The sequence below is a fragment of the Ammospiza caudacuta genome, chromosome Z (genome assembly GCF_027887145.1).
Source record: "Ammospiza caudacuta isolate bAmmCau1 chromosome Z, bAmmCau1.pri, whole genome shotgun sequence".
NCBI classification, from domain to species: Eukaryota; Metazoa; Chordata; class Aves; order Passeriformes; family Passerellidae; genus Ammospiza; species Ammospiza caudacuta.
Window position 1 is genome coordinate 72,315,570 of NC_080632.1, and position 25,150 is coordinate 72,340,719.

The 25,150-nt window shown below is 53.6% G+C and overlaps 2 protein-coding genes across 2 annotated transcripts; both read left to right on the forward strand.

The window, feature by feature from the left end:
- Positions 1-1,577: 1,577 nt before the first annotated feature.
- Positions 1,578-8,471, forward strand: LOC131571666 (serine/threonine-protein kinase PAK 3-like). Its single transcript, XM_058824447.1, has 11 exons — positions 1,578-1,656; positions 3,474-3,571; positions 4,269-4,305; positions 4,991-5,054; positions 5,688-5,736; positions 6,046-6,158; positions 6,417-6,534; positions 7,321-7,420; positions 7,692-7,888; positions 7,986-8,126; positions 8,370-8,471. The coding sequence occupies exons 1-11, from the start codon at positions 1,578-1,580 to the stop codon at positions 8,469-8,471; spliced, it is 1,098 nt and encodes a 365-aa protein (XP_058680430.1).
- A 3,240-nt stretch (positions 8,472-11,711) lies between these two features.
- LOC131571667 (serine/threonine-protein kinase PAK 1-like) lies at positions 11,712-23,851 on the forward strand. The gene is made up of 12 exons (XM_058824448.1): positions 11,712-11,790; positions 13,608-13,705; positions 14,403-14,439; positions 15,125-15,188; positions 15,822-15,870; positions 16,180-16,292; positions 16,551-16,668; positions 17,452-17,551; positions 17,823-18,019; positions 18,117-18,257; positions 21,753-21,921; positions 23,739-23,851. Exons 1-12 carry the CDS (start codon positions 11,712-11,714, stop codon positions 23,849-23,851), a joined length of 1,278 nt encoding a protein of 425 aa, XP_058680431.1.
- The last annotated feature ends 1,299 nt before the right edge of the window (positions 23,852-25,150 follow it).

Below are 25,150 nucleotides of genomic sequence, written 5' to 3' on the forward strand. Positions count from 1 at the left end.
TTTTTCCTCTTCTGGAAAAGCTGAGGCTCGTGAGATCTGCTCCTGTGATCTAGACTTTGATTCCCATCTTGGCTCTGCCGAAGTGCAGAACAAATGTAATTTATTGCCTGCTAGTGTGATCTGCTAGCAAAGGTCACATTTAGAGCTAAGCATGATGCTTCTCTCCCTCCGTTGAATACACATCTTTGTGTCAAGGCCTGGTGACTTCCAGGAGCACCTGGAAGCTACTGCCAAGGACAAAAGTCTCACTCTTGCTGGTTTTGACACTGATTTGTTGGGAGGATTTTGATCTACGTCGACAGTGATCTACAGGAACTGGATCCTTGACACCAAGTGCCTTCAAGCAACATCTCTAAGCAGAGTGGGCAATGAAGTCCAGATACTAATGAGTTGTGGTTTGTTTTAACTCTGTCTAACATATGGTACACTATCCCAAAACATGTTATTTTTGAGTGCTTCAGGCATTTAAAACTTAGGTTTATTCTTGTCAACACTTTTCTTTCCTCTCTTCAGAAATCTGCATGTCCAGCTACTAATTTCTTTCTCAGCTTGTTGAAAAGTTACCAGTCAGACAAGACTTGTTTCTTGACCCAGAGATGGGGCAAGCGTCACCGTTAGGCCGGACGTGGCATACACACGTGATCAAGGGTCCAAGAAGAAAAAGGTTTGTTTGTTTTATTCTGCATGTTCTCCAGCTTATACACTCTTAACAAAGCGTGATCTCAAGTCACTAACTACATCACAATAACTTCTTCTATCCATTGGTGCAAAGCAATTAACGTCAATACAACTGGCAAAAGTTTTACAGAAATTTATAAGGCACGTATGCACATCTACTTCGGCACCTAGTCTAGCATACGCAACTTTTCCTGAATCTCTTCTAATGGGTTTCCATGCTGACGGCCTTGTCTTCTTCCTTGCTATGGATACACTCAAAAACCATCAACTGCTATTTCTTCCATGAGCTCAGCTTTGCTTGCAGGCCAGCTGTCAAGCCCCTCCATAGGTCAGCATGCACCCGCGTGCTCCAGGAGCAACTGCAGCCTACAATAGTCCTGGAAATTTATTATCTTTGCTTCGTTTGCCATCTAAATGTCACTGAAGAAGTTAGGCTTTTCCAAACCAGCTAGGATGCCACCTAGAAGAAGCAGACTTGCTTTCAGTCAAAGCTTTTGGGACCAAGAGTCATGTTTGCTTGCATTGCTTGGATGCCGCTTGGATTGGCGCATTTTCTGAGTTCCCCTGGCATGCCTTGAGCACTGCCTTTGTGAGTGAGGAGAATTTCCCAGGCTTTTCTTTTGCATCAGCTGTACACAAGGTTGTCTTGCTGGGCACAAGAAAGCCACAGAGCAGCTGCCATTGTGAGGTCAAGCCAGAGGTGCCACGTCACAGTGCTGTCAGCACAGCGTTGTCCCGGTGCGCGCCAGGCCTGGTCGTCCAGAGCAGCTCTTCCGCTGGCTCCCTGCAGGAGGATCCTTGTGCTCAAGGAGCTCTCAGCAGACGGCCTGCACCCCGAGAGGAGTCTTGGCTTTCCCTTGGCTGGCACTCAGCGTGCAAACGCGCACAGCACTGCCAAAATGATTGGGCAAGTCTGTGCCGCCGTTTGCACCATCTTTTCTGTTGTCTATTCTGGCTACTACCTGACCCAGCTGACTCGTAAGTAAAGGTTTCTCCTGGGGCTGGCATTGCCCGACTTTTGCTTGGCTCTGCTCTTTATGCCGCAGCAGTGGCCCAGTTTCTTTGGGAACAGAATGGCCGTGAAGGTGCCACCGCTTTGGTCAATGTCCTGCCAGCAGCATCAGCTACAAAGGGGGCATCTGTACTGGGTAGCGCGTGCAGACTATTTGCCATGCAACCTGCAGCGGTTGCCTTCCCTCCCCGGGAGAGTGCGTGGCTGCGGAGTCTGTCATTTCCTCAGCTTGCTGCTTCAAGCAAGACAAGCTGCAAATTGCAGACTCTGAGGGCAGATCCTCAGAAGTATTTCTACCAACTCAGTGGTTCTCTCCAGGAGTGAAGGAAAGCACCTTTTGCTCCATATTCTACCCCTTAGAGGCCTTGGCTGCATGACTTGAGCCTTTGATGCTGTGCCAAGACTGCGATTGCCTTGGCCATGCAGCACAAACTCCAGTGCAGGGAGGGTTTGCTGCTGAGCCCAGCAGCTGTTCCTGGGCTGCTTCAGCAGGGAGCTGCCACAGGGAAGGGACCCTTTGTGGAAGCTTTGCTGGGCTATCATCTTCAGCCAAGGGATGGGAATTAGGGCGTGCAATTTAAAAGAATGTATATGGAAAATGCAGGAAAGGGAAGAGGGAAATGTAGCTTGAGCTGTTAGGCACAAGAGAAGCTCAAAGTTTTGAAGAGCAGCGGGCATTTCCAGCACCGTCTTCCTATTTCTCTCTTGGCAAAAGAGGCCCAAATGTAGCCAGAGGCTCCTCTAGGGTCCTTCTTGTTCTCTTGCTTGCTGTGGGAAAGAGCTGTTGCTCCTGGAGGCATGTTGGGAAAGGGAAATGCTCTGTGTTGGGACTGCCTTGTGCTGTGGGAGTGGCCAGCACAGGCACTTTTCTAAGGGCCTCTGGTTCCTTTTGCCTTGCTGGCTGCAGGTCACCTGACACGCGGATGGAGACAAGCCTGTCCTTTGGTGAGTGGCAAAGGAAGCTGAGACGTTGCTGGCGTGTGAGAATTGTGCAGCAATTCTGCCAGCTTGGCCTGTTGCAGCCGAGTGTGGAGTGCCGGCGTGGGAGGCTGAAGGAAAGGCCAGCTGCCCGGTGGCATCAGCAGTAGCAAAGGGAGCACTGGCTGTTTGCTGATTTTCCAGTGAAAAGCCTTTCAAGAGATGAAAGGCAAAAGGGACAGCTCCAAGGCATCTTGCTGCTTCTAGGCAGCAGGGAAGCTCAAATGCACAGCAAGATGGAGTAGCAGCTCGTTCAGCCAGCTTCCTCGGCTTTGCGTGACTCAGAGGCCCACTTGTATCAAAGTCTATGATTTGCCCTTCTTCTGGGTGCTTTCCCAGCTCAATAGAAAGCAGCTCCTAAGGCACTGGCTTTTGCCCATCTCTCTCACTTCTGTCTGCCTGCAGGGCACAACAGCAGGGTCAGCAGCTCCTCTGGCTGCCTCTGTCATTGAGGAAGAGGATGAAGAGGAGCAAAGGAAGATGAAGCCTTCAGCCGCTGTCCCTTCACAGCCTGAACTTGCAGAGCCAGTAAGTGACAGCTGAGCTTGGCACTGCCTTTGGCGCACGGCCAGGCTACCCGTTTTGGAGCAGCCCTTGTTGCTCGTGGCTGAAGATGCTGGCAGCCGTGTGCCTGCTGTGACGTAGTGCGGCTTCAGGCAAGCTGGGGAGCCCTGGCCAATGGGTTCTGAAGTTTGACATTGAAGCTGGGATGCTGAGAGGGCGCCAGAGTGTCTCTTGGGATCAGACAGGAGGCAGCATTGAGTGACTCTCAGTGCAGGAGTCAGCCCCTTGTGCCCGTTGTCAGTGCAGGCTGCCTGTGGTCAGCGGACAGCGCGGCCCAAATACGCAGTTGACAGCCTTGCAGGGTACCTGGCAGACACTGGCCCCTGGAAGGGACCTGCTGTCTCCATGGACTAATTAGCTTCAGGCTGTGCTTCACTTCCAGCCGGTCAGAGCAGAGTTTGGAGAGGAGAATCCTCGGCAGCCCTGCATTGTAAAAGGGCGGGTGGGTCTGGGCAGGGCTGGAAGGCGGCTCCCAAGGGCCGCTCTCTAAAGGCTGCCATAGAGAAGGGAAATCCGTGAAACAGATCAGAGAAGGGACACGCTGCGGGCTTCTGAGCAGACTGTTGCCTGCCAACTCCGGGCTGATTTCATTCCGGCCCAGGAAAAGACAGGAGGAGGAAAGCAGCGAGGCTCTGGGGCCCTGCTCTGATCTCTTTGTGGATTTGGCAGCCCCATCGATACCTTGTTGCCAGTGTCTTGCAGAAAAGCTGAACACGTGGAGCATGGAGGTGGTCGGGAGGGGCTGGATCCAAGTAGCCTTTGGGCTTCTCCCGAAGGTGCCTTTGAGAAGGGGACATGGGAACTGCTCCAGCTGGAGAGGCCTGGCCGTGGCTGGCAGCACCTTCCCAAGGCCTTGCTTTTGCTGTGCGCTTAGGGGGGGGCATGAGTGCCAGCCACCCTTCTGACGGGCAATCCTTTCTTGTCCCAGCGCAAGACAGGCTCTGCCATTCAACCTGGTGCCGCCGGACCAGCATGGCCTGCAGCAGCCAGCTCAAGCCCCGCTGCCGGCACTTCCTGCAGCAGCGCAGCCCAGCAGCCCGAGATGAGGGAGGAGCAGGGCCTGAAGACACTGAGTACGTCCGTCTGGTGCATTTCTTGTCTGCCAGAGCAGGGTCTTGTGCGAGTGTCTGGGTGTAGGCTGCGCCAGATGCTGGCCCTCAGTCTCAGAGGCACTTAGGCCTCTCTGCAGAAGGTGTTGTACTGCTCTGAGGAAGCGCGGCAGCGCTCAGGGAGTCCCTGCTGCCTGTGAGGGCGGCTGGGCCTGGCTTGGCCCTGCCTGGGCTGCCTTCTGGGCCAAAGACAAAAGCAGAGATTGTTTCTGCTTGAGCAGAAGGCTGGCACGTAGCAAGTGACTATTGCCCAGGGAGCTGTCTGGCCCCAGGTGTTTTCTGGCTCTGGTTCTTACTCCTCCTCCGGCCCAGACACTTTGTGCCCCTGGCAGTGGACCTGCCAGTGATGGTGGGTGTGACTGCGGAGGCAGCAAAGGCCCTTGCTTACCTCTTAGGGCCCCCTTCTTAAGGGCTCATCATTTTGGCTTATCGCGTGAGATGCTGCTCTTGAAAGAAATCAAGGCCTTCTTGGAAAGGCCACCTGATGAAAGGTGGAGAAGATGGCCCTCCCACTTGCTGGTCTCAGCAGCTGGAAGCCGCGGGACCGCAAAGGGCCCAGAGCTGCGGGCAGTGGGGCTGCCTTTGGGACGCTCTGGGCAGCGGCGTCTCTGTGTGCGAGTGAGCGCCCTGCACTGCTTTTGTCTTTCAGGGAGCATCGTGAGTCCGGGCCGGCCAACGGGCAAATACACGGCATTTGAGGAACTCGGGCGAGGGTAAGCGTGACGTCAGCTCATTTTACAAAAGTGTGGGCCAGGTCTTTGGCTGGTGCAATATCAAGCGTGAAGTCAGGCAAGCTCCAATCATGGTCAGGCTCCGGCTTGACCTCGTGTCGCCTGCCTGGACTGCTCGGTCAGAGCAATGCAAAGGCCTCATCAAAGACAAGTTGATGCTGGCAGTGTCTTGCTTGCAGCAGTGAGGAGCAGGAGCTGGGAGAAGCCCTGGCCCTGCAGCTTTGTGGCCCGAAAGAGCACCTTGCCATCCAAGAAAGGTCAGATTGTCAAGGACAGTCTTCTGATTCAAATTGTTCTCCCTTTTTTGACACACACATGCATGCACACCCGCACAAGGAGAGAGTTCCCCTTAGGTTCTGAAATGACCTGGCAGGGTGTGCACCTTGGAGATTTCCAGCGGCCCTTGGTCTTCATGCTGCACCTTAGTGTTCCCTTGGACAGCCTGCCCCGCATGGCAGAGGGCTCACGGGCTAACATGCTGTTGGCCGAAGAGATGCTGCAGCCAGGCATTTTTTCTAAGGAAGGCGTCCAGGCAGCCTGGGGAGATCTGCTGCCTGGGCTTGCTTTCACTGCCAGAGGGATAAAGGTCTCTTTCTGCTGCTTTGGTCTTTCTAGAGGGTTTGGAGCTGTTTATAAAGCCCTTGACACCAGCAGCGGACAACAGGTAAAGTGCCAAGAGCCCCACGCCATTTTGCAGCTCTGGAGCGCTTTGCCCGCTGCTGTGAGCTGTGCTTGGAGGTTTGGGTGGCAGCTCCATGTCTGCAGCAGGGGCTGTTCCTCTGAAATACAGTCGAGGCTCAGGGGGCAGAATGCATTTGGGATGGCTTTTGGTGCTTCTGCTAAGCTCTGCTGTCTAGTGACAAGGCACTTTGGCCCAGCGTGCTGCCTCATTGCACCAGCACTCGCTCCGTGCTCCTTGTGATCTCGAGCGGGGTGCGTCTTCTCAAGGTACCGGTGGCCAATGTCATTGCAGGTGGCAATCAAGATCATGTCACTCGAGGAGGAGATGTCCGAGGAGCTGGCTGCCAATGAAATCCTGGCCATGAGGGACAACAGGAGTCCCAATATCGTTACCTACTTAGACAGGTTGGCATATTCTGGTGTCAATGTAGCTTTAGCTGGTGCAAGCGCAAAGAGACGATGCCCTTTGGTCGCTGGCAGAGAACAGAGCTGGGGATGATTTCTCTGCGTGTCTCCAGAGCGTGGGAGGAGGTGGAGCTGGTGTTCAACAGTCTCTTGTGGCACCCGTAGCTTGGAGAGCAGCTGCAAAAACCTGTCTCAGGCCCTGGGGTGACTGAGGCTATGCCCATTCTGTTGCTCCATGCCGTGGTTTTCTTCTTTCAGCTACCTGGTGGATGCGGAGCTCTGGCTGGCCATGGAGTTCATGGACGGCGGCACCTTGTTTGATGTGCTGAGGGCAGTGTACCTGGAGGAAGGACAGATAGGCGCTGTCTGTCGGGAGGTGAGGGATCCCGCTTGTGCTTGCCCAAGACTGCCCGGATGTTGCTTGTCAGTTGGAGCTTAAGGAGAGCCGAGATTTCTTGCTCTCACCTTTCTTTTGCTGCTGCTGCTGCTGCTGCTGCTGCTGCTGCTGCTGCTGTCACGCCACACAGGAGAAGAAAGAGCATGGGAAGTGTACTGCCTGCCGGTGCCCTCGCACTCCTCAGACTCTGTTCTTGCACTCTTCCATCCTGTCTGTCCTCTGGCCTTGGTGCTCGCTCACTGGCTCAATTTCTCTTTCTTCCTCTTCTCAGCTTTGCCTGGGAATGTTTGCCTGGAGCCTGTCTGTCTGTCCTACATTGCTTGCCACTGGAAGGCAGCATGCGGGTGGCAGAATTTCAAGCTAAGGGCAAAGAGCTGTCCTCAGCTTCAAAGGCTAGCATTGCAGCCTGCATGGCGATGCATTGTGGAACAGCTCGAAGGTGCTGCTGTCACCAGCAGCTTCCTCTTCTGCTGCCACTAGGCTTCCCCAAAATTCTTTGCCGTGCCGCCTCCCAGCCAAAGGTGGCGCGCTTCCTACCCAAGGCCGGTGGAACTTTTGGGAGCCCAGATGCCTTTGCTTGGAAATCTAGAAAAAACTTCCAAGAGTGTTGAAGCAGCAAGCTCTTCATGGTGACAGCAGCGTGATGTTTTGCCCTGGCTCACAATTCCCTGAGAAAGCCGCCAATCCCCTTGAGCTCTTTCCTTGCGGGTGGGATGAAATCAGATCCTGCAGGTTAACTTTCCCTCCCTCCTTTTTCTCTCTCAGTGCCTGCAAGGACTGCATTTCCTTCATTCCCGCCAAGTCATCCACAGAGACATCAAAAGTTGCAACGTCCTGGTGGGCACGGACGGATCCGTCAAGTTGGGTGGGTATCCCTGCTGGGCTGCAGCATGTCCAGCATATGCCGTGTGCTTGCATTTTGGTGACGGCCACTGGGGCAGAAGCGCGGCTTGGCCAGTGCGTGAATCGTCAGGGTGTTTTTGAAGCGGCCGATGCCTTATTTGCCTGGCTCCAGGCACGTGGAAGGAGAGCTCAGCTGCTTTTTCAGTTAGATTCAGCATGGCCTGGTCAGGGCAATGGTTTTGGCTGCTTTGCCAGTGGTAGCTGGCTTTGACAGGCTTTGTTTTTGTCCTCAGGTGACTTTGGCCTCTGTGCTCAGCTCAGCCCTGAGCACAGCAAGCGCAGCTCCAGCGTCGGCACTCCCAGCTGGATGGCACCGGAGGTGGTGAGAGGAGAAGCCTACGGCCCCAAAGTGGACATCTGGTCCCTGGGGATCATGGGGCTGGAAATGGTGGAAGGGGAAGCTCCTTACCAGCGGGAAGCCCGTCTCCGGGTAAGGTGCAGCTTAGCAAGAGGGCTCTGTGTGGAGAGAGCTGTGTGTGGCTAGCAAAGGAGCAGGTGGAGTGTCCTCTTGCATCCATGTGCTGTAGGTTTTTGAACTGCTAGAAAGGAACGGGCCCCCAAAACTGCAGAACCCCAGGCACCACTCGGCTCTCCTGCGCGACTTCCTCCACTGCTGCCTGCAGGCAGATGAGGACAGGCGCTGGTCTGCCCAGGAGCTCCTACAGGTAAGAAAAAGCAAAGGGGCAAAAAGCCCTGGCAGCTGAGGACACCTGCATGAAGGGATGAGGAGGAGGAGGAGTGTGGGCCACGTGGCACAGAAAGCTGCCAGGACAGGAAGGCGCAGGGGGACATGCTGCCCTCAGTGCTCTTTGTGTGTCTTGCTGGTAGCCAGGGAATCCTGCTTGAGCCCGCAGGCTCAAGTGATCCTGGAAAGTAAGAGTTCCTTTCTTTGTTCTTTTTCCTCTGGGCAGCATCCCTTCGTGACCTCAGGCGATCCTGCCTCCAGCCTGGCTGCTCTGATCATCTCAGCCAAGCAAGTGCAGGAAGACTGGAGAGGAGACACCTGCGCCTGAGGAGGCCCTGATGCCCCGCCAGCCAAGAGGAGGGAAAAGGGGATGTGTCATCTTTAGGCAGAGCTTCAGCCATCCCCCGAGGTTGAAGAGGAGCTGTGCCGTAGCTAGGAAACATGATAGTGTAGATATTTGCTCAGTTTAGCTGTTAGGTTAGCTGTTAGGTTAGGTTGGGTTAGGTTAGCATTAGGTTGGATTAGATGAGGTTAGGTTAGGTTAGGTTAGATATGTTGTTAGGTTCAATTTAAAGCTCTGTTGTTTTTCTTTCTGCAAGAGATGAAAATTGAAAAAAATTAGGAACTATAGGGATCAACTTTTAAGGACTATAGAACGTAGACAGCTTGGATAGTAGAGGATTGTTTAGCTTAGGATAGAGTGTTGTTAATTTAGGGAAGCTTTGAAGTAGAAATGAAAGAATTGTCATAATAAGAATTAAGCAGTGAGAGGAAAAGCTGGGCTGCAGCAGAACTGGAGCCTGCAGGCGCTCCAAGCTGTCAGCCTGAGCAGGCCACCTGCAGGACAGAATGATGAAGATGAAGAAGCAGCGAGGGGATACTTTGTTTCAGCCCGAGTGTCAATAAAAGTCGAAAATATCCAGAGTGTTGTAAGACTCCCTTCCTTGCCAGGCTGTAGCTAAGTGGACAGTCCCTTTCAGAGGCCCAAAGAACATAGTGAGGTAAGCAGCTTTGCTTACCTGAAGTGTGGCATGCCTGTGGGAAGCTGAGAGACCTACAGGTAATGAACACCAGGTAATGAGCTGCCATTCAGGACAGCACTAGGAGGCAGATGTGCAGTCCTTTCTGGGCCTCTTGTCTTGATCAGATGTCAGGCTGATCAGCAGCAATCACCATTTTGTTGCCACCCTCCTCTCACTATGTCACCTGTGGGATGGAATGGCATTCTCACAGCGGCAGCATCTGGCATTTCCTCCCTGCTTCTCTTTTCCCCGCTTTTCACCCCAGACCCCCAGGGACCCTCTGGGCCAGCCTCATCCCCTACAGGGGTGTGCAACCACCAGGGCCTCCTGCAGAGCCCCATTCCCACTCTGCTGCCTCCTTGGCCTTTTCCCACCTCTGGGCCAGCCTGCTGTTGCCAGGTGTTGGAAACATGCACACAGCATAGCACACCTGTCATTGAGCAATTTGATGCAGGAGCCCCTGCTGAGCACGGCTCCCCACCCCGGCCCTTTTCCCACCCAGCTGTGGCTCCATTTCGCCTCCATCTGCTGGCATACCCACTGTGAGGGACTGCTCAGGGACTGGATGCTCCTTGAATGTTGCCCACAGGCCTGATTTCCACGCCTCCCCATTCCTCCTACCCCTAAGGCTGCCTCAGCCGTCTGAACACAATTTTTCTTACTCTAATGGCTTCCTGTGCTTTACTTGATACTGTAAGCAGAAGTACACCGTTTTGATTGTCTTTCTTCTAGAATTAATAAAAATAAGTTTGAAGTACTCCTAGATTTTGCCATTGAAAACTTGAGGCAAGTGCACAAAGTAGAGAAGCTTTCTGTGCAGCTTTTCAGTTAATTTGAGGTCCCCTTACTCTTCACTCACTTTCAGCATATCTGTTGATTTTCCTTTGCTCTCATCTTTTAAGCTTCATCCCTTGTCTATCGATCTGCAAAAATAGCCTGTAAACCCAACGCAAATTTACTATCCTTTGTATTTTTCCTCTTCTGGAAAAGCTGAGGCTCGTGAGATCTTCTCCTGTGATCTAGACTTTGATTCCCATCTTGGCTCTGCCGAAGTGCAGAACAAATGTAATTTATTGCCTGCTAGTGTGATCTGCTAGCAAAGGTCACATTTAGAGCTAAGCATGATGCTTCTCTCCCTCCGTTGAATACACATCTTTGTGTCAAGGCCTGGTGACTTCCAGGAGCACCTGGAAGCTACTGCCAAGGACAAAAGTCTCACTCTTGCTGGTTTTGACACTGATTTGTTGGGAGGATTTTGATCTACGTCGACAGTGATCTACAGGAACTGGATCCTTGACACCAAGTGCCTTCAAGCAACATCTCTAAGCAGAGTGGGCAATGAAGTCCAGATACTAATGAGTTGTGGTTTGTTTTAACTCTGTCTAACATATGGTACACTATCCCAAAACGTGTTATTTTTGAGTGCTTCAGGCATTGAAAACTTAGGTTTATTCTTGTCAACACTTTTCTTTCCTCTCTTCAGAAATCTGCATGTCCAGCTACTAATTTCTTTCTCAGCTTGTTGAAAAGTTACCAGTCAGACAAGACTTGTTTCTTGACCCAGAGATGGGGCAAGCGTCACCGTTAGGCCGGACGTGGCATACACACGTGATCAGGGTCCAAGAAGAAAAAGGTTTGTTTGTTTTATTCTGCATGTTCTCCAGCTTATACACTCTTAACAAAGCGTGATCTCAAGTCACTAACTACATCACAATAACTTCTTCTATCCATTGGTGCAAAGCAATTAACGTCAATACAACTGGCAAAAGTTTTACAGAAATTTATAAGGCACGTATGCACATCTACTTCAGCACCTAGTCTAGCATACGCAACTTTTCCTGAATCTCTTCTAATGGGTTTCCATGCTGACGGCCTTGTCTTCTTCCTTGCTATGGATACACTCAAAAACCATCAACTGCTATTTCTTCCATGAACTCGGCTTTGCTTGCAGGCCAGCTGTCAAGCCCCTCCATAGGTCAGCATGCACCCGCGTGCTCAAGGAGCAACTGCAGCCTACAATAGTCCTGGAAATTTATTATCTTTGCTTCGTTTGCCATCTAAATGTCACTGAAGAAGTTAGGCTTTTCCAAACCAGCTAGGATGCCACCTAGAAGAAGCAGACTTGCTTTCAGTCAAAGCTTTTGGGACCAAGAGTCATGTTTGCTTGCATTGCTTGGATGCCGCTTGGATTGGCGCATTTTCTGAGTTCCCCTGGCATGCCTTGAGCACTGCCTTTGTGAGTGAGGAGAATTTCCCAGGCTTTTCTTTTGCATCAGCTGTACACAAGGTTGTCTTGCTGGGCACAAGAAAGCCACAGAGCAGCTGCCATTGTGAGGTCAAGCCAGAGGTGCCACGTCACAGTGCTGTCAGCACAGCGTTGTCCCGGTGCGCGCCAGGCCTGGTCGTCCAGAGCAGCTCTTCCGCTGGCTCCCTGCAGGAGGATCCTTGTGCTCAAGGAGCTCTCAGCAGACGGCCTGCACCCCGAGAGGAGTCTTGGCTTTCCCTTGGCTGGCACTCAGCGTGCAAACGCGCACAGCACTGCCAAAATGATTGGGCAAGTCTGTGCCGCCGTTTGCACCATCTTTTCTGTTGTCTATTCTGGCTACTACCTGACCCAGCTGACTCGTAAGTAAAGGTTTCTCCTGGGGCTGGCATTGCCCGACTTTTGCTTGGCTCTGCTCTTTATGCCGCAGCAGTGGCCCAGTTTCTTTGGGAACAGAATGGCCGTGAAGGTGCCACCGCTTTGGTCAATGTCCTGCCAGCAGCATCAGCTACAAAGGGGGCATCTGTACTGGGTAGCGCGTGCAGACTATTTGCCATGCAACCTGCAGCGGTTGCCTTCCCTCCCCGGGAGAGTGCGCGGCAGCGGAGTCTGTCATTTCCTCAGCTTGCTGCTTCAAGCAAGACAAGCTGCAAATTGCAGACTCTGAGGGCAGATCCTCACAAGTATTTCTACCAACTCAGTGGCTCTCTCCAGGAGTGAAGGAAAGCACCTTTTGCTCCATATTCTACCCCTTAGAGGCCTTGGCTGCATGACTTGAGCCTTTGATGCTGTGCCAAGACTGCGATTGCCTTGGCCATGCAGCACAAACTCCAGTGCAGGGAGGGTTTGCTGCTGAGCCCAGCAGCTGTTCCTGGGCTGCTTCAGCAGGGAGCTGCCACAGGGAAGGGACCCTTTGTGGAAGCTTTGCTGGGCTATCATCTTCAGCCAAGGGATGGGAATTAGGGCGTGCAATTTAAAAGAATGTATATGGAAAATGCAGGAAAGGGAAGAGGGAAATGTAGCTTGAGCTGTTAGGCACAAGAGAAGCTCAAAGTTTTGAAGAGCAGCGGGCATTTCCAGCACCGTCTTCCTATTTCTCTCTTGGCAAAAGAGGCCCAAATGTAGCCAGAGGCTCCTCTAGGGTCCTTCTTGTTCTCTTGCTTGCTGTGGGAAAGAGCTGTTGCTCCTGGAGGCATGTTGGGAAAGGGAAATGCTCTGTGTTGGGACTGCCTTGTGCTGTGGGAGTGGCCAGCACAGGCACTTTTCTAAGGGCCTCTGGTTCCTTTTGCCTTGCTGGCTGCAGGTCACCTGACACGCGGATGGAGACAAGCCTGTCCTTTGGTGAGTGGCAAAGGAAGCTGAGACGTTGCTGGCGTGTGAGAATTGTGCAGCAATTCTGCCAGCTTGGCCTGTTGCAGCCGAGTGTGGAGTGCCGGCGTGGGAGGCTGAAGGAAAGGCCAGCTGCCCGGTGGCATCAGCAGTAGCAAAGGGAGCACTGGCTGTTTGCTGATTTTCCAGTGAAAAGCCTTTCAAGAGATGAAAGGCAAAAGGGACAGCTCCAAGGCATCTTGCTGCTTCTAGGCAGCAGGGAAGCTCAAATGCACAGCAAGATGGAGTAGCAGCTCGTTCAGCCAGCTTCCTCGGCTTTGCGTGACTCAGAGGCCCACTTGTATCAAAGTCTATGATTTGCCCTTCTTCTGGGTCCTTTCCCAGCTCAATAGAAAGCAGCTCCTAAGGCACTGGCTTTTGCCCATCTCTCTCACTTCTGTCTGCCTGCAGGGCACAACAGCAGGGTCAGCAGCTCCTCTGGCTGCCTCTGTCATTGAGGAAGAGGATGAAGAGGAGCAAAGGAAGATGAAGCCTTCAGCCGCTGTCCCTTCACAGCCTGAACTTGCAGAGCCAGTAAGTGACAGCTGAGCTTGGCACTGCCTTTGGCGCACGGCCAGGCTACCCGTTTTGGAGCAGCCCTTGTTGCTCGTGGCTGAAGATGCTGGCAGCCGTGTGCCTGCTGTGACGTAGTGCGGCTTCAGGCAAGCTGGGGAGCCCTGGCCAATGGGTTCTGAAGTTTGACATTGAAGCTGGGATGCTGAGAGGGCGCCAGAGTGTCTCTTGGGACCAGACAGGAGGCAGCATTGAGTGACTCTCAGTGCAGGAGTCAGCCCCTTGTGCCCGTTGTCAGTGCAGGCTGCCTGTGGTCAGCGGACAGCGCGGCCCAAATACGCAGTTGACAGCCTTGCAGGGTACCTGGCAGACACTGGCCCCTGGAAGGGACCTGCTGTCTCCGTGGACTAATTAGCTTCAGGCTGTGCTTCACTTCCAGCCGGTCAGAGCAGAGTTTGGAGAGGAGAATCCTCGGCAGCCCTGCATTGTAAAAGGGCGGGTGGGTCTGGGCAGGGCTGGAAGGCGGCTCCCAAGGGCCGCTCTCTAAAGGCTGCCATAGAGAAGGGAAATCCGTGAAACAGATCAGAGAAGGGACACGCTGCGGGCTTCTGAGCAGACTGTTGCCTGCCAACTCCGGGCTGATTTCATTCCGGCCCAGGAAAAGACAGGAGGAGGAAAGCAGCGAGGCTCTGGGGCCCTGCTCTGGTCTCTTTGTGGATTTGGCAGCCCCATCGATACCTTGTTGCCAGTGTCTTGCAGAAAAGCTGAACACGTGGAGCATGGAGGTGGTCGGGAGGGGCTGGATCCAAGTAGCCTTTGGGCTTCTCCCGAAGGTGCCTTTGAGAAGGGGACATGGGAACTGCTCCAGCTGGAGAGGCCTGGCCGTGGCTGGCAGCACCTTCCCAAGGCCTTGCTTTTGCTGTGCGCTTAGGGGGGGGCATGAGTGCCAGCCACCCTTCTGACGGGCAATCCTTTCTTGTCCCAGCGCAAGACACGCTCTGCCATTCAACCTGGTGCCGCCGGACCAGCATGGCCTGCAGCAGCCAGCTCAAGCCCCGCTGCCGGCACTTCCTGCAGCAGCGCAGCCCAGCAGCCCGAGATGAGGGAGGAGCAGGGCCTGAAGACACTGAGTACGTCCGTCTGGTGCATTTCTTGTCTGCCAGAGCAGGGTCTTGTGCGAGTGTCTGGGTGTAGGCTGCGCCAGATGCTGGCCCTCAGTCTCAGAGGCACTTAGGCCTCTCTGCAGAAGGTGTTGTACTGCTCTGAGGAAGCGCGGCAGCGCTCAGGGAGTCCCTGCTGCCTGTGAGGGCGGCTGGGCCTGGCTTGGCCCTGCCTGGGCTGCCTTCTGGGCCAAAGACAAAAGCAGAGATTGTTTCTGCTTGAGCAGAAGGCTGGCACGTAGCAAGTGACTATTGCCCAGGGAGCTGTCTGGCCCCAGGTGTTTTCTGGCTCTGGTTCTTACTCCTCCTCCGGCCCAGACACTTTGTGCCCCTGGCAGTGGACCTGCCAGTGATGGTGGGTGTGACTGCGGAGGCAGCAAAGGCCCTTGCTTACCTCTTAGGGCCCCCTTCTTAAGGGCTCATCATTTTGGCTTATCGCGTGAGATGCTGCTCTTGAAAGAAATCAAGGCCTTCTTGGAAAGGCCACCTGATGAAAGGTGGAGAAGATGGCCCTCCCACTTGCTGGTCTCAGCAGCTGGAAGCCGCGGGACCGCAAAGGGCCCAGAGCTGCGGGCAGTGGGGCTGCCTTTGGGACGCTCTGGGCAGCGGCGTCTCTGTGTGCGAGTGAGCGCCCTGCACTGCTTTTGTCTTTCAGGGAGCATCGTGAGTCCGGGCCGGCCAACGGGCAAATACACGGCATTTGAGGAACTCGGGCGAGGGTAAGCGTGACGTCAGCTCATTTTACAAAAGTGTGGGCCAGGTCTTTGGCTGGTGCAATATCAAGCGTGAAGTCAGGCAAGCTCCAATCATGGTCAGGCTCCGGCTTGACCTCGTGTCGCCTGCCTGGACTGCTCGGTCAGAGCAATGCAAAGGCCTCATCAAAGACAAGTTGATGCTGGCAGTGTCTTGCTTGCAGCAGTGAGGAGCAGGAGCTGGGAGAAGCCCTGGCCCTGCAGCTTTGTGGCCTGAAAGAGCACCTTGCCATCCAAGAAAGGTCAGATTGTCAAGGACAGTCTTCTGACTCAAATTGTTCTCCCTTTTTTGACATACACATGCATGCACACCCGCACAAGGAGAGAGTTCCCCTTAGGTTCTGAAATGACCTGGCAGGGTGTGCGCCTTGGAGATTTCCAGCGGCCCTTGGTCTTCATGCTGCACCTTAGTGTTCCCTTGGACAGCCTGCCCCGCATGGCAGAGGGCTCACGGGCTAACATGCTGTTGGCCGAAGAGATGCTGCAGCCAGGCATTTTTTCTAAGGAAGGCGTCCAGGCAGCCTGGGGAGATCTGCTGCCTGGGCTTGCTTTCACTGCCAGAGGGATAAAGGTCTCTTTCTGCTGCTTTGGTCTTTCTAGAGGGTTTGGAGCTGTTTATAAAGCCCTTGACACCAGCAGCGGACAACAGGTAAAGTGCCAAGAGCCCCACGCCATTTTGCAGCTCTGGAGTGCTTTGCCCGCTGCTGTGAGCTGTGCTTGGAGGTTTGGGTGGCAGCTCCATGTCTGCAGCAGGGGCTGTTCCTCTGACATACAGTCGAGGCTCAGGCGGCAGAATGCATTTGGGATGGCTTTTGGTGCTTCTGCTAAGCTCTGCTGTCTAGTGACAAGGCACTTTGGCCCAGCGTGCTGCCTCATTGCACCAGCACTCGCTCCGTGCTCCTTGTGATCTCGAGCGGGGTGCGTCTTCTCAAGGTACCGGTGGCCAATGTCATTGCAGGTGGCAATCAAGATCATGTCACTCGAGGAGGAGATGTCCGAGGAGCTGGCTGCCAATGAAATCCTGGCCATGAGGGACAACAGGAGTCCCAATATCGTTACCTACTTAGACAGGTTGGCATATTCTGGTGTCAATGTAGCTTTAGCTGGTGCAAGCGCAAAGAGACGATGCCCTTTGGTCGCTGGCAGAGAACAGAGCTGGGGATGATTTCTCTGCGTGTCTCCAGAGCGTGGGAGGAGGTGGAGCTGGTGTTCAACAGTCTCTTGGGGCACCCGTAGCTTGGAGAGCAGCTGCAAAAACCTGTCTCAGGCCCTGGGGTGACTGAGGCTATGCCCATTCTGTTGCTCCATGCCGTGGTTTTCTTCTTTCAGCTACCTGGTGGATGCGGAGCTCTGGCTGGCCATGGAGTTCATGGACGGCGGCACCTTGTTTGATGTGCTGAGGGCAGTGTACCTGGAGGAAGGACAGATAGGCGCTGTCTGTCGGGAGGTGAGGGATCCCGCTTGTGCTTGCCCAAGACTGCCCGGATGCTGCTTGTCAGCTGGAGCTTAAGGAGAGCCGAGATTTCTTGCTCTCACCTTTCTTTTGCTGCTGCTGCTGCTGCTGCTGCTGCTGCTGCTGCTGTCACGCCACACAGGAGAAGAAAGAGCATGGGAAGTGTACTGCCTGCCGGTGCCCTCGCACTCCTCAGACTCTGTTCTTGCACTCTTCCATCCTGTCTGTCCTCTGGCCTTGGTGCTCGCTCACTGGTTCAATTTCTCTTTCTTCCTCTTCTCAGCTTTGCCTGGGAATGTTTGCCTGGAGCCTGTCTGTCTGTCCTACATTGCTTGCCACTGGAAGGCAGCATGCGGGTGGCAGAATTTCAAGCTAAGGGCAAAGAGCTGTCCTCAGCTTCAAAGGCTAGCATTGCAGCCTGCATGGCGATGCATTGTGGAACAGCTCGAAGGTGCTGCTGTCACCAGCAGCTTCCTCTTCTGCTGCCACTAGGCTTCCCCAAAATTCTTTGCCGTGCCGCCTCCCAGCCAAAGGTGGCGCGCTTCCTACCCAAGGCCGGTGGAACTTTTGGGAGCCCAGATGCCTTTGCTTGGAAATCTAGAAAAAACTTCCAAGAGTGTTGAAGCAGCAAGCTCTTCATGGTGACAGCAGCGTGATGTTTTGCCCTCGCTCACAATTCCCTGAGAAAGCCGCCAATCCCCTTGAGCTCTTTCCTTGCGGGTGGGATGAAATCAGATCCTGCAGGTTAACTTTCCCTCCCTCCTTTTTCTCTCTCAGTGCCTGCAAGGACTGCATTTCCTTCATTCCCGCCAAGTCATCCACAGAGACATCAAAAGTTGCAACGTCCTGGTGGGCACAGACGGATCCGTCAAGTTGGGTGGGTATCCCTGCTGGGCTGCAGCATGTCCAGCATATGCCGTGTGCTTGCATTTTGGTGACGGCCACTGGGGCAGAAGCGCGGCTTGGCCAGTGCGTGAATCGTCAGGGTGTTTTTGAAGCGGCCGATGCCTTATTTGCCTGGCTCCAGGCACGTGGAAGGAGAGCTCAGCTGCTTTTTCAGTTAGATTCAGCATGGCCTGGTCAGGGCAATGGTTTTGGCTGCTTTGCCAGTGGTAGCTGGCTTTGACAGGCTTTGTTTTTGTCCTCAGGTGACTTTGGCCTCTGTGCTCAGCTCAGCCCTGAGCACAGCAAGCGCAGCTCCAGCGTCGGCACTCCCAGCTGGATGGCACCGGAGGTGGTGAGAGGAGAAGCCTACGGCCCCAAAGTGGACATCTGGTCCCTGGGGATCATGGGGCTGGAAATGGTGGAAGGGGAAGCTCCTTACCAGCGGGAAGCCCGTCTCCGGGTAAGGTGCAGCTTAGCAAGAGGGCTCTGTGTGGAGAGAGCTGTGTGTGGCTAGCAAAGGAGCAGGTGGAGTGTCCTCTTGCATCCATGTGCTGTAGGTTTTTGAACTGCTAGAAAGGAACGGGCCCCCAAAACTGCAGAACCCCAGGCACCACTCGGCTCTCCTGCGCGACTTCCTCCACTGCTGCCTGCAGGCAGATGAGGACAGGCGCTGGTCTGCCCAGGAGCTCCTACAGGTAAGAAAAAGCAAAGGGGCAAAAAGCCCTGGCAGCTGAGGACACCTGCATGAAGGGATGAGGAGGAGGAGGAGTGTGGGCCACGTGGCACAGAAAGCTGCCAGGACAGGAAGGCGCAGGGGGACATGCTGCCCTCAGTGCTCTTTGTGTGTCTTGCTGGTAGCCAGGGAATCCTGCTTGAGCCCGCAGGCTCAAGTGATCCTGGAAAGTAAGAGTTCCTTTCTTTGTTCTTTTTCCTCTGGGCAGCATCCCTTCGTGACCTCAGGCGATCCTGCCTCCAGCCTGGCTGCTCTGATCATCTCAGCCAAGCAAGTGCAGGAAGACTGGAGAGGAGACACCTGCGCCTGAGGAGGCCCTGATGCCCCGCCAGCCAAGAGGAGGGAAAAGGGGATGTGTCATCTTTAGGCAGAGCTTCAGCCATCCCCCGAGGTTGAAGAGGAGCTGTGCCGTAGCTAGGAAACATGATAGTGTAGATATTTGCTCAGTTTAGCTGTTAGGTTAGCTGTTAGGTTAGGTTGGGTTAGGTTAGCATTAGGTTGGATTAGATGAGGTTAGGTTAGGTTAGGTTAGATATGTTGTTAGGTTCAATTTAAAGCTCTGTTGTTTTTCTTTCTGCAAGAGATGAAAATTGAAAAAAATTAGGAACTATAGGGATCAACTTTTAAGGACTATAGAACGTAGACAGCTTGGATAGTAGAGGATTGTTTAGCTTAGGATAGAGTGTTGTTAATTTAGGGAAGCTTTGAAGTAGAAATGAAAGAATTGTCATAATAAGAATTAAGCAGTGAGAGGAAAAGCTGGGCTGCAGCAGAACTGGAGCCTGCAGGCGCTCCAAGCTGTCAGCCTGAGCAGGCCACCTGCAGGACAGAATGATGAAGATGAAGAAGCAGCGAGGGGATACTTTGTTTCAGCCCGAGTGTCAATAAAAGTCGAAAATATCCAGAGTGTTGTAAGACTCCCTTCCTTGCCAGGCTGTAGCTAAGTGGACAGTCCCTTTCAGAGGCCCAAAGAACATAGTGAGGTAAGCAGCTTTGCTTACCTGAAGTGTGGCATGCCTGTGGGAAGCTGAGAGACCTACAGGTAATGAACACCAGGTAATGAGCTGCCATTCAGGACAGCACTAGGAGGCAGATGTGCAGTCCTTTCTGGGCCTCTTGTCTTGATCAGATGTCAGGCTGATCAGCAGCAATCACCATTTTGTTGCCACCCTCCTCTCACTATGTCACCTGTGGGATGGAATGGCATTCTCACAGCGGCAGCATCTGGCATTTCCTCCCTGCTTCTCTTTTCCCCGCTTTTCACCCCAGACCCCCAGGGACCCTCTGGGCCAGCCTCATCCCCTACAGGGGTGTGCAACCACCAGGGCCTCCTGCAGAGCCCCATTCCCACTCTGCTGCCTCCTTGGCCTTTTCCCACCTCTGGGCCAGCCTGCTGTTGCCAGGTGTTGGAAACATGCACACAGCATAGCACACCTGTCATTGAGCAATTTGATGCAGGAGCCCCTGCTGAGCACGGCTCCCCACCCCGGCCCTTTTCCCACCCAGCTGTGGCTCCATTTCGCCTCCATCTGCTGGCATACCCACTGTGAAGGACTGCTCAGGGACTGGATGCTCCTTGAATGTTGCCCACAGGCCTGATTTCCACGCCTCCCCATTCCTCCTACCCCTAAGGCTGCCTCAGCCGTCTGAACACAATTTTTCTTACTCTAATGGCTTCCTGTGCTTTACTTGATACTGTAAGCAGAAGTACACCGTTTTGATTGTCTTTCTTCTAGAATTAATAAAAATAAGTTTGAAGTACTCCTAGATTTTGCCATTGAAAACTTGAGGCAAGTGCACAAAGTAGAGAAGCTTTCTGTGCAGCTTTTCAGTTAATTTGAGGTCCCCTTACTCTTCACTCACTTTCAGCATATCTGTTGATTTTCCTTTGCTCTCATCTTTTAAGCTTCATCCCTTGTCTATCGATCTGCAAAAATAGCCTGTAAACCCAACGCAAATTTACTATCCTTTGTATTTTTCCTCTTCTGGAAAAGCTGAGGCTCGTGAGATCTTCTCCTGTGATCTAGACTTTGATTCCCATCTTGGCTCTGCCGAAGTGCAGAACAAATGTAATTTATTGCCTGCTAGTGTGATCTGCTAGCAAAGGTCACATTTAGAGCTAAGCATGATGCTTCTCTCCCTCCGTTGAATACACATCTTTGTGTCAAGGCCTGGTGACTTCCAGGAGCACCTGGAAGCTACTGCCAAGGACAAAAGTCTCACTCTTGCTGGTTTTGACACTGATTTGTTGGGAGGATTTTGATCTACGTCGACAGTGATCTACAGGAACTGGATCCTTGACACCAAGTGCCTTCAAGCAACATCTCTAAGCAGAGTGGGCAATGAAGTCCAGATACTAATGAGTTGTGGTTTGTTTTAACTCTGTCTAACATATGGTACACTATCCCAAAACGTGTTATTTTTGAGTGCTTCAGGCATTGAAAACTTAGGTTTATTCTTGTCAACACTTTTCTTTCCTCTCTTCAGAAATCTGCATGTCCAGCTACTAATTTCTTTCTCAGCTTGTTGAAAAGTTACCAGTCAGACAAGACTTGTTTCTTGACCCAGAGATGGGGCAAGCGTCACCGTTAGGCCGGACGTGGCATACACACGTGATCAGGGTCCAAGAAGAAAAAGGTTTGTTTGTTTTATTCTGCATGTTCTCCAGCTTATACACTCTTAACAAAGCGTGATCTCAAGTCACTAACTACATCACAATAACTTCTTCTATCCATTGGTGCAAAGCAATTAACGTCAATACAACTGGCAAAAGTTTTACAGAAATTTATAAGGCACGTATGCACATCTACTTCAGCACCTAGTCTAGCATACGCAACTTTTCCTGAATCTCTTCTAATGGGTTTCCATGCTGACGGCCTTGTCTTCTTCCTTGCTATGGATACACTCAAAAACCATCAACTGCTATTTCTTCCATGAACTCGGCTTTGCTTGCAGGCCAGCTGTCAAGCCCCTCCATAGGTCAGCATGCACCCGCGTGCTCAAGGAGCAACTGCAGCCTACAATAGTCCTGGAAATTTATTATCTTTGCTTCGTTTGCCATCTAAATGTCACTGAAGAAGTTAGGCTTTTCCAAACCAGCTAGGATGCCACCTAGAAGAAGCAGACTTGCTTTCAGTCAAAGCTTTTGGGACCAAGAGTCATGTTTGCTTGCATTGCTTGGATGCCGCTTGGATTGGCGCATTTTCTGAGTTCCCCTGGCATGCCTTGAGCACTGCCTTTGTGAGTGAGGAGAATTTCCCAGGCTTTTCTTTTGCATCAGCTGTACACAAGGTTGTCTTGCTGGGCACAAGAAAGCCACAGAGCAGCTGCCATTGTGAGGTCAAGCCAGAGGTGCCACGTCACAGTGCTGTCAGCACAGCGTTGTCCCGGTGCGCGCCAGGCCTGGTCGTCCAGAGCAGCTCTTCCGCTGGCTCCCTGCAGGAGGATCCTTGTGCTCAAGGAGCTCTCAGCAGACGGCCTGCACCCCGAGAGGAGTCTTGGCTTTCCCTTGGCTGGCACTCAGCGTGCAAACGCGCACAGCACTGCCAAAATGATTGGGCAAGTCTGTGCCGCCGTTTGCACCATCTTTTCTGTTGTCTATTCTGGCTACTACCTGACCCAGCTGACTCGTAAGTAAAGGTTTCTCCTGGGGCTGGCATTGCCCGACTTTTGCTTGGCTCTGCTCTTTATGCCGCAGCAGTGGCCCAGTTTCTTTGGGAACAGAATGGCCGTGAAGGTGCCACCGCTTTGGTCAATGTCCTGCCAGCAGCATCAGCTACAAAGGGGGCATCTGTACTGGGTAGCGCGTGCAGACTATTTGCCATGCAACCTGCAGCGGTTGCCTTCCCTCCCCGGGAGAGTGCGCGGCTGCGGAGTCTGTCATTTCCTCAGCTTGCTGCTTCAAGCAAGACAAGCTGCAAATTGCAGACTCTGAGGGCAGATCCTCACAAGTATTTCTACCAACTCAGTGGTTCTCTCCAGGAGTGAAGGAAAGCACCTTTTGCTCCATATTCTACCCCTTAGAGGCCTTGGCTGCATGACTTGAGCCTTTGATGCTGTGCCAAGACTGCGATTGCCTTGGCCATGCAGCACAAACTCCAGTGCAGGGAGGGTTTGCTGCTGAGCCCAGCAGCTGTTCCTGGGCTGCTTCAGCAGGGAGCTGCCACAGGGAAGGGACCCTTTGTGGAAGCTTTGCTGGGCTATCATCTTCAGCCAAGGGATGGGAATTAGGGCGTGCAATTTAAAAGAATGTATATGGAAAATGCAGGAAAGGGAAGAGGGAAATGTAGCTTGAGCTGTTAGGCACAAGAGAAGCTCAAAGTTTTGAAGAGCAGCGGGCATTTCCAGCACCGTCTTCCTATTTCTCTCTTGGCAAAAGAGGCCCAAATGTAGCCAGAGGCTCCTCTAGGGTCCTTCTTGTTCTCTTGCTTGCTGTGGGAAAGAGCTGTTGCTCCTGGAGGCATGTTGGGAAAGGGAAATGCTCTGTGTTGGGACTGCCTTGTGCTGTGGGAGTGGCCAGCACAGGCACTTTTCTAAGGGCCTCTGGTTCCTTTTGCCTTGCTGGCTGCAGGTCACCTGACACGCGGATGGAGACAAGCCTGTCCTTTGGTGAGTGGCAAAGGAAGCTGAGACGTTGCTGGCGTGTGAGAATTGTGCAGCAATTCTGCCAGCTTGGCCTGTTGCAGCCGAGTGTGGAGTGCCGGCGTGGGAGGCTGAAGGAAAGGCCAGCTGCCCGGTGGCATCAGCAGTAGCAAAGGGAGCACTGGCTGTTTGCTGATTTTCCAGTGAAAAGCCTTTCAAGAGATGAAAGGCAAAAGGGACAGCTCCAAGGCATCTTGCTGCTTCTAGGCAGCAGGGAAGCTCAAATGCACAGCAAGATGGAGTAGCAGCTCGTTCAGCCAGCTTCCTCGGCTTTGCGTGACTCAGAGGCCCACTTGTATCAAAGTCTATGATTTGCCCTTCTTCTGGGTGCTTTCCCAGCTCAATAGAAAGCAGCTCCTAAGGCACTGGCTTTTGCCCATCTCTCTCACTTCTGTCTGCCTGCAGGGCACAACAGCAGGGTCAGCAGCTCCTCTGGCTGCCTCTGTCATTGAGGAAGAGGATGAAGAGGAGCAAAGGAAGATGAAGCCTTCAGCCGCTGTCCCTTCACAGCCTGAACTTGCAGAGCCAGTAAGTGACAGCTGAGCTTGGCACTGCCTTTGGCGCACGGCCAGGCTACCCGTTTTGGAGCAGCCCTTGTTGCTCGTGGCTGAAGATGCTGGCAGCCGTGTGCCTGCTGTGACGTAGTGCGGCTTCAGGCAAGCTGGGGAGCCCTGGCCAATGGGTTCTGAAGTTTGACATTGAAGCTGGGATGCTGAGAGGGCGCCAGAGTGTCTCTTGGGACCAGACAGGAGGCAGCATTGAGTGACTCTCAGTGCAGGAGTCAGCCCCTTGTGCCCGTTGTCAGTGCAGGCTGCCTGTGGTCAGCGGACAGCGCGGCCCAAATACGCAGTTGACAGCCTTGCAGGGTACCTGGCAGACACTGGCCCCTGGAAGGGACCTGCTGTCTCCGTGGACTAATTAGCTTCAGGCTGTGCTTCACTTCCAGCCGGTCAGAGCAGAGTTTGGAGAGGAGAATCCTCGGCAGCCCTGCATTGTAAAAGGGCGGGTGGGTCTGGGCAGGGCTGGAAGGCGGCTCCCAAGGGCCGCTCTCTAAAGGCTGCCATAGAGAAGGGAAATCCGTGAAACAGATCAGAGAAGGGACACGCTGCGGGCTTCTGAGCAGACTGTTGCCTGCCAACTCCGGGCTGATTTCATTCCGGCCCAGGAAAAGACAGGAGGAGGAAAGCAGCGAGGCTCTGGGGCCCTGCTCTGATCTCTTTGTGGATTTGGCAGCCCCATCGATACCTTGTTGCCAGTGTCTTGCAGAAAAGCTGAACACGTGGAGCATGGAGGTGGTCGGGAGGGGCTGGATCCAAGTAGCCTTTGGGCTTCTCCCGAAGGTGCCTTTGAGAAGGGGACATGGGAACTGCTCCAGCTGGAGAGGCCTGGCCGTGGCTGGCAGCACCTTCCCAAGGCCTTGCTTTTGCTGTGCGCTTAGGGGGGGGCATGAGTGCCAGCCACCCTTCTGACGGGCAATCCTTTCTTGTCCCAGCGCAAGACACGCTCTGCCATTCAACCTGGTGCCGCCGGACCAGCATGGCCTGCAGCAGCCAGCTCAAGCCCCGCTGCCGGCACTTCCTGCAGCAGCGCAGCCCAGCAGCCCGAGATGAGGGAGGAGCAGGGCCTGAAGACACTGAGTACGTCCGTCTGGTGCATTTCTTGTCTGCCAGAGCAGGGTCTTGTGCGAGTGTCTGGGTGTAGGCTGCGCCAGATGCTGGCCCTCAGTCTCAGAGGCACTTAGGCCTCTCTGCAGAAGGTGTTGTACTGCTCTGAGGAAGCGCGGCAGCGCTCAGGGAGTCCCTGCTGCCTGTGAGGGCGGCTGGGCCTGGCTTGGCCCTGCCTGGGCTGCCTTCTGGGCCAAAGACAAAAGCAGAGATTGTTTCTGCTTGAGCAGAAGGCTGGCACGTAGCAAGTGACTATTGCCCAGGGAGCTGTCTGGCCCCAGGTGTTTTCTGGCTCTGGTTCTTACTCCTCCTCCGGCCCAGACACTTTGTGCCCCTGGCAGTGGACCTGCCAGTGATGGTGGGTGTGACTGCGGAGGCAGCAAAGGCCCTTGCTTACCTCTTAGGGCCCCCTTCTTAAGGGCTCATCATTTTGGCTTATCGCGTGAGATGCTGCTCTTGAAAGAAATCAAGGCCTTCTTGGAAAGGCCACCTGATGAAAGGTGGAGAAGATGGCCCTCCCACTTGCTGGTCTCAGCAGCTGGAAGCCGCGGGA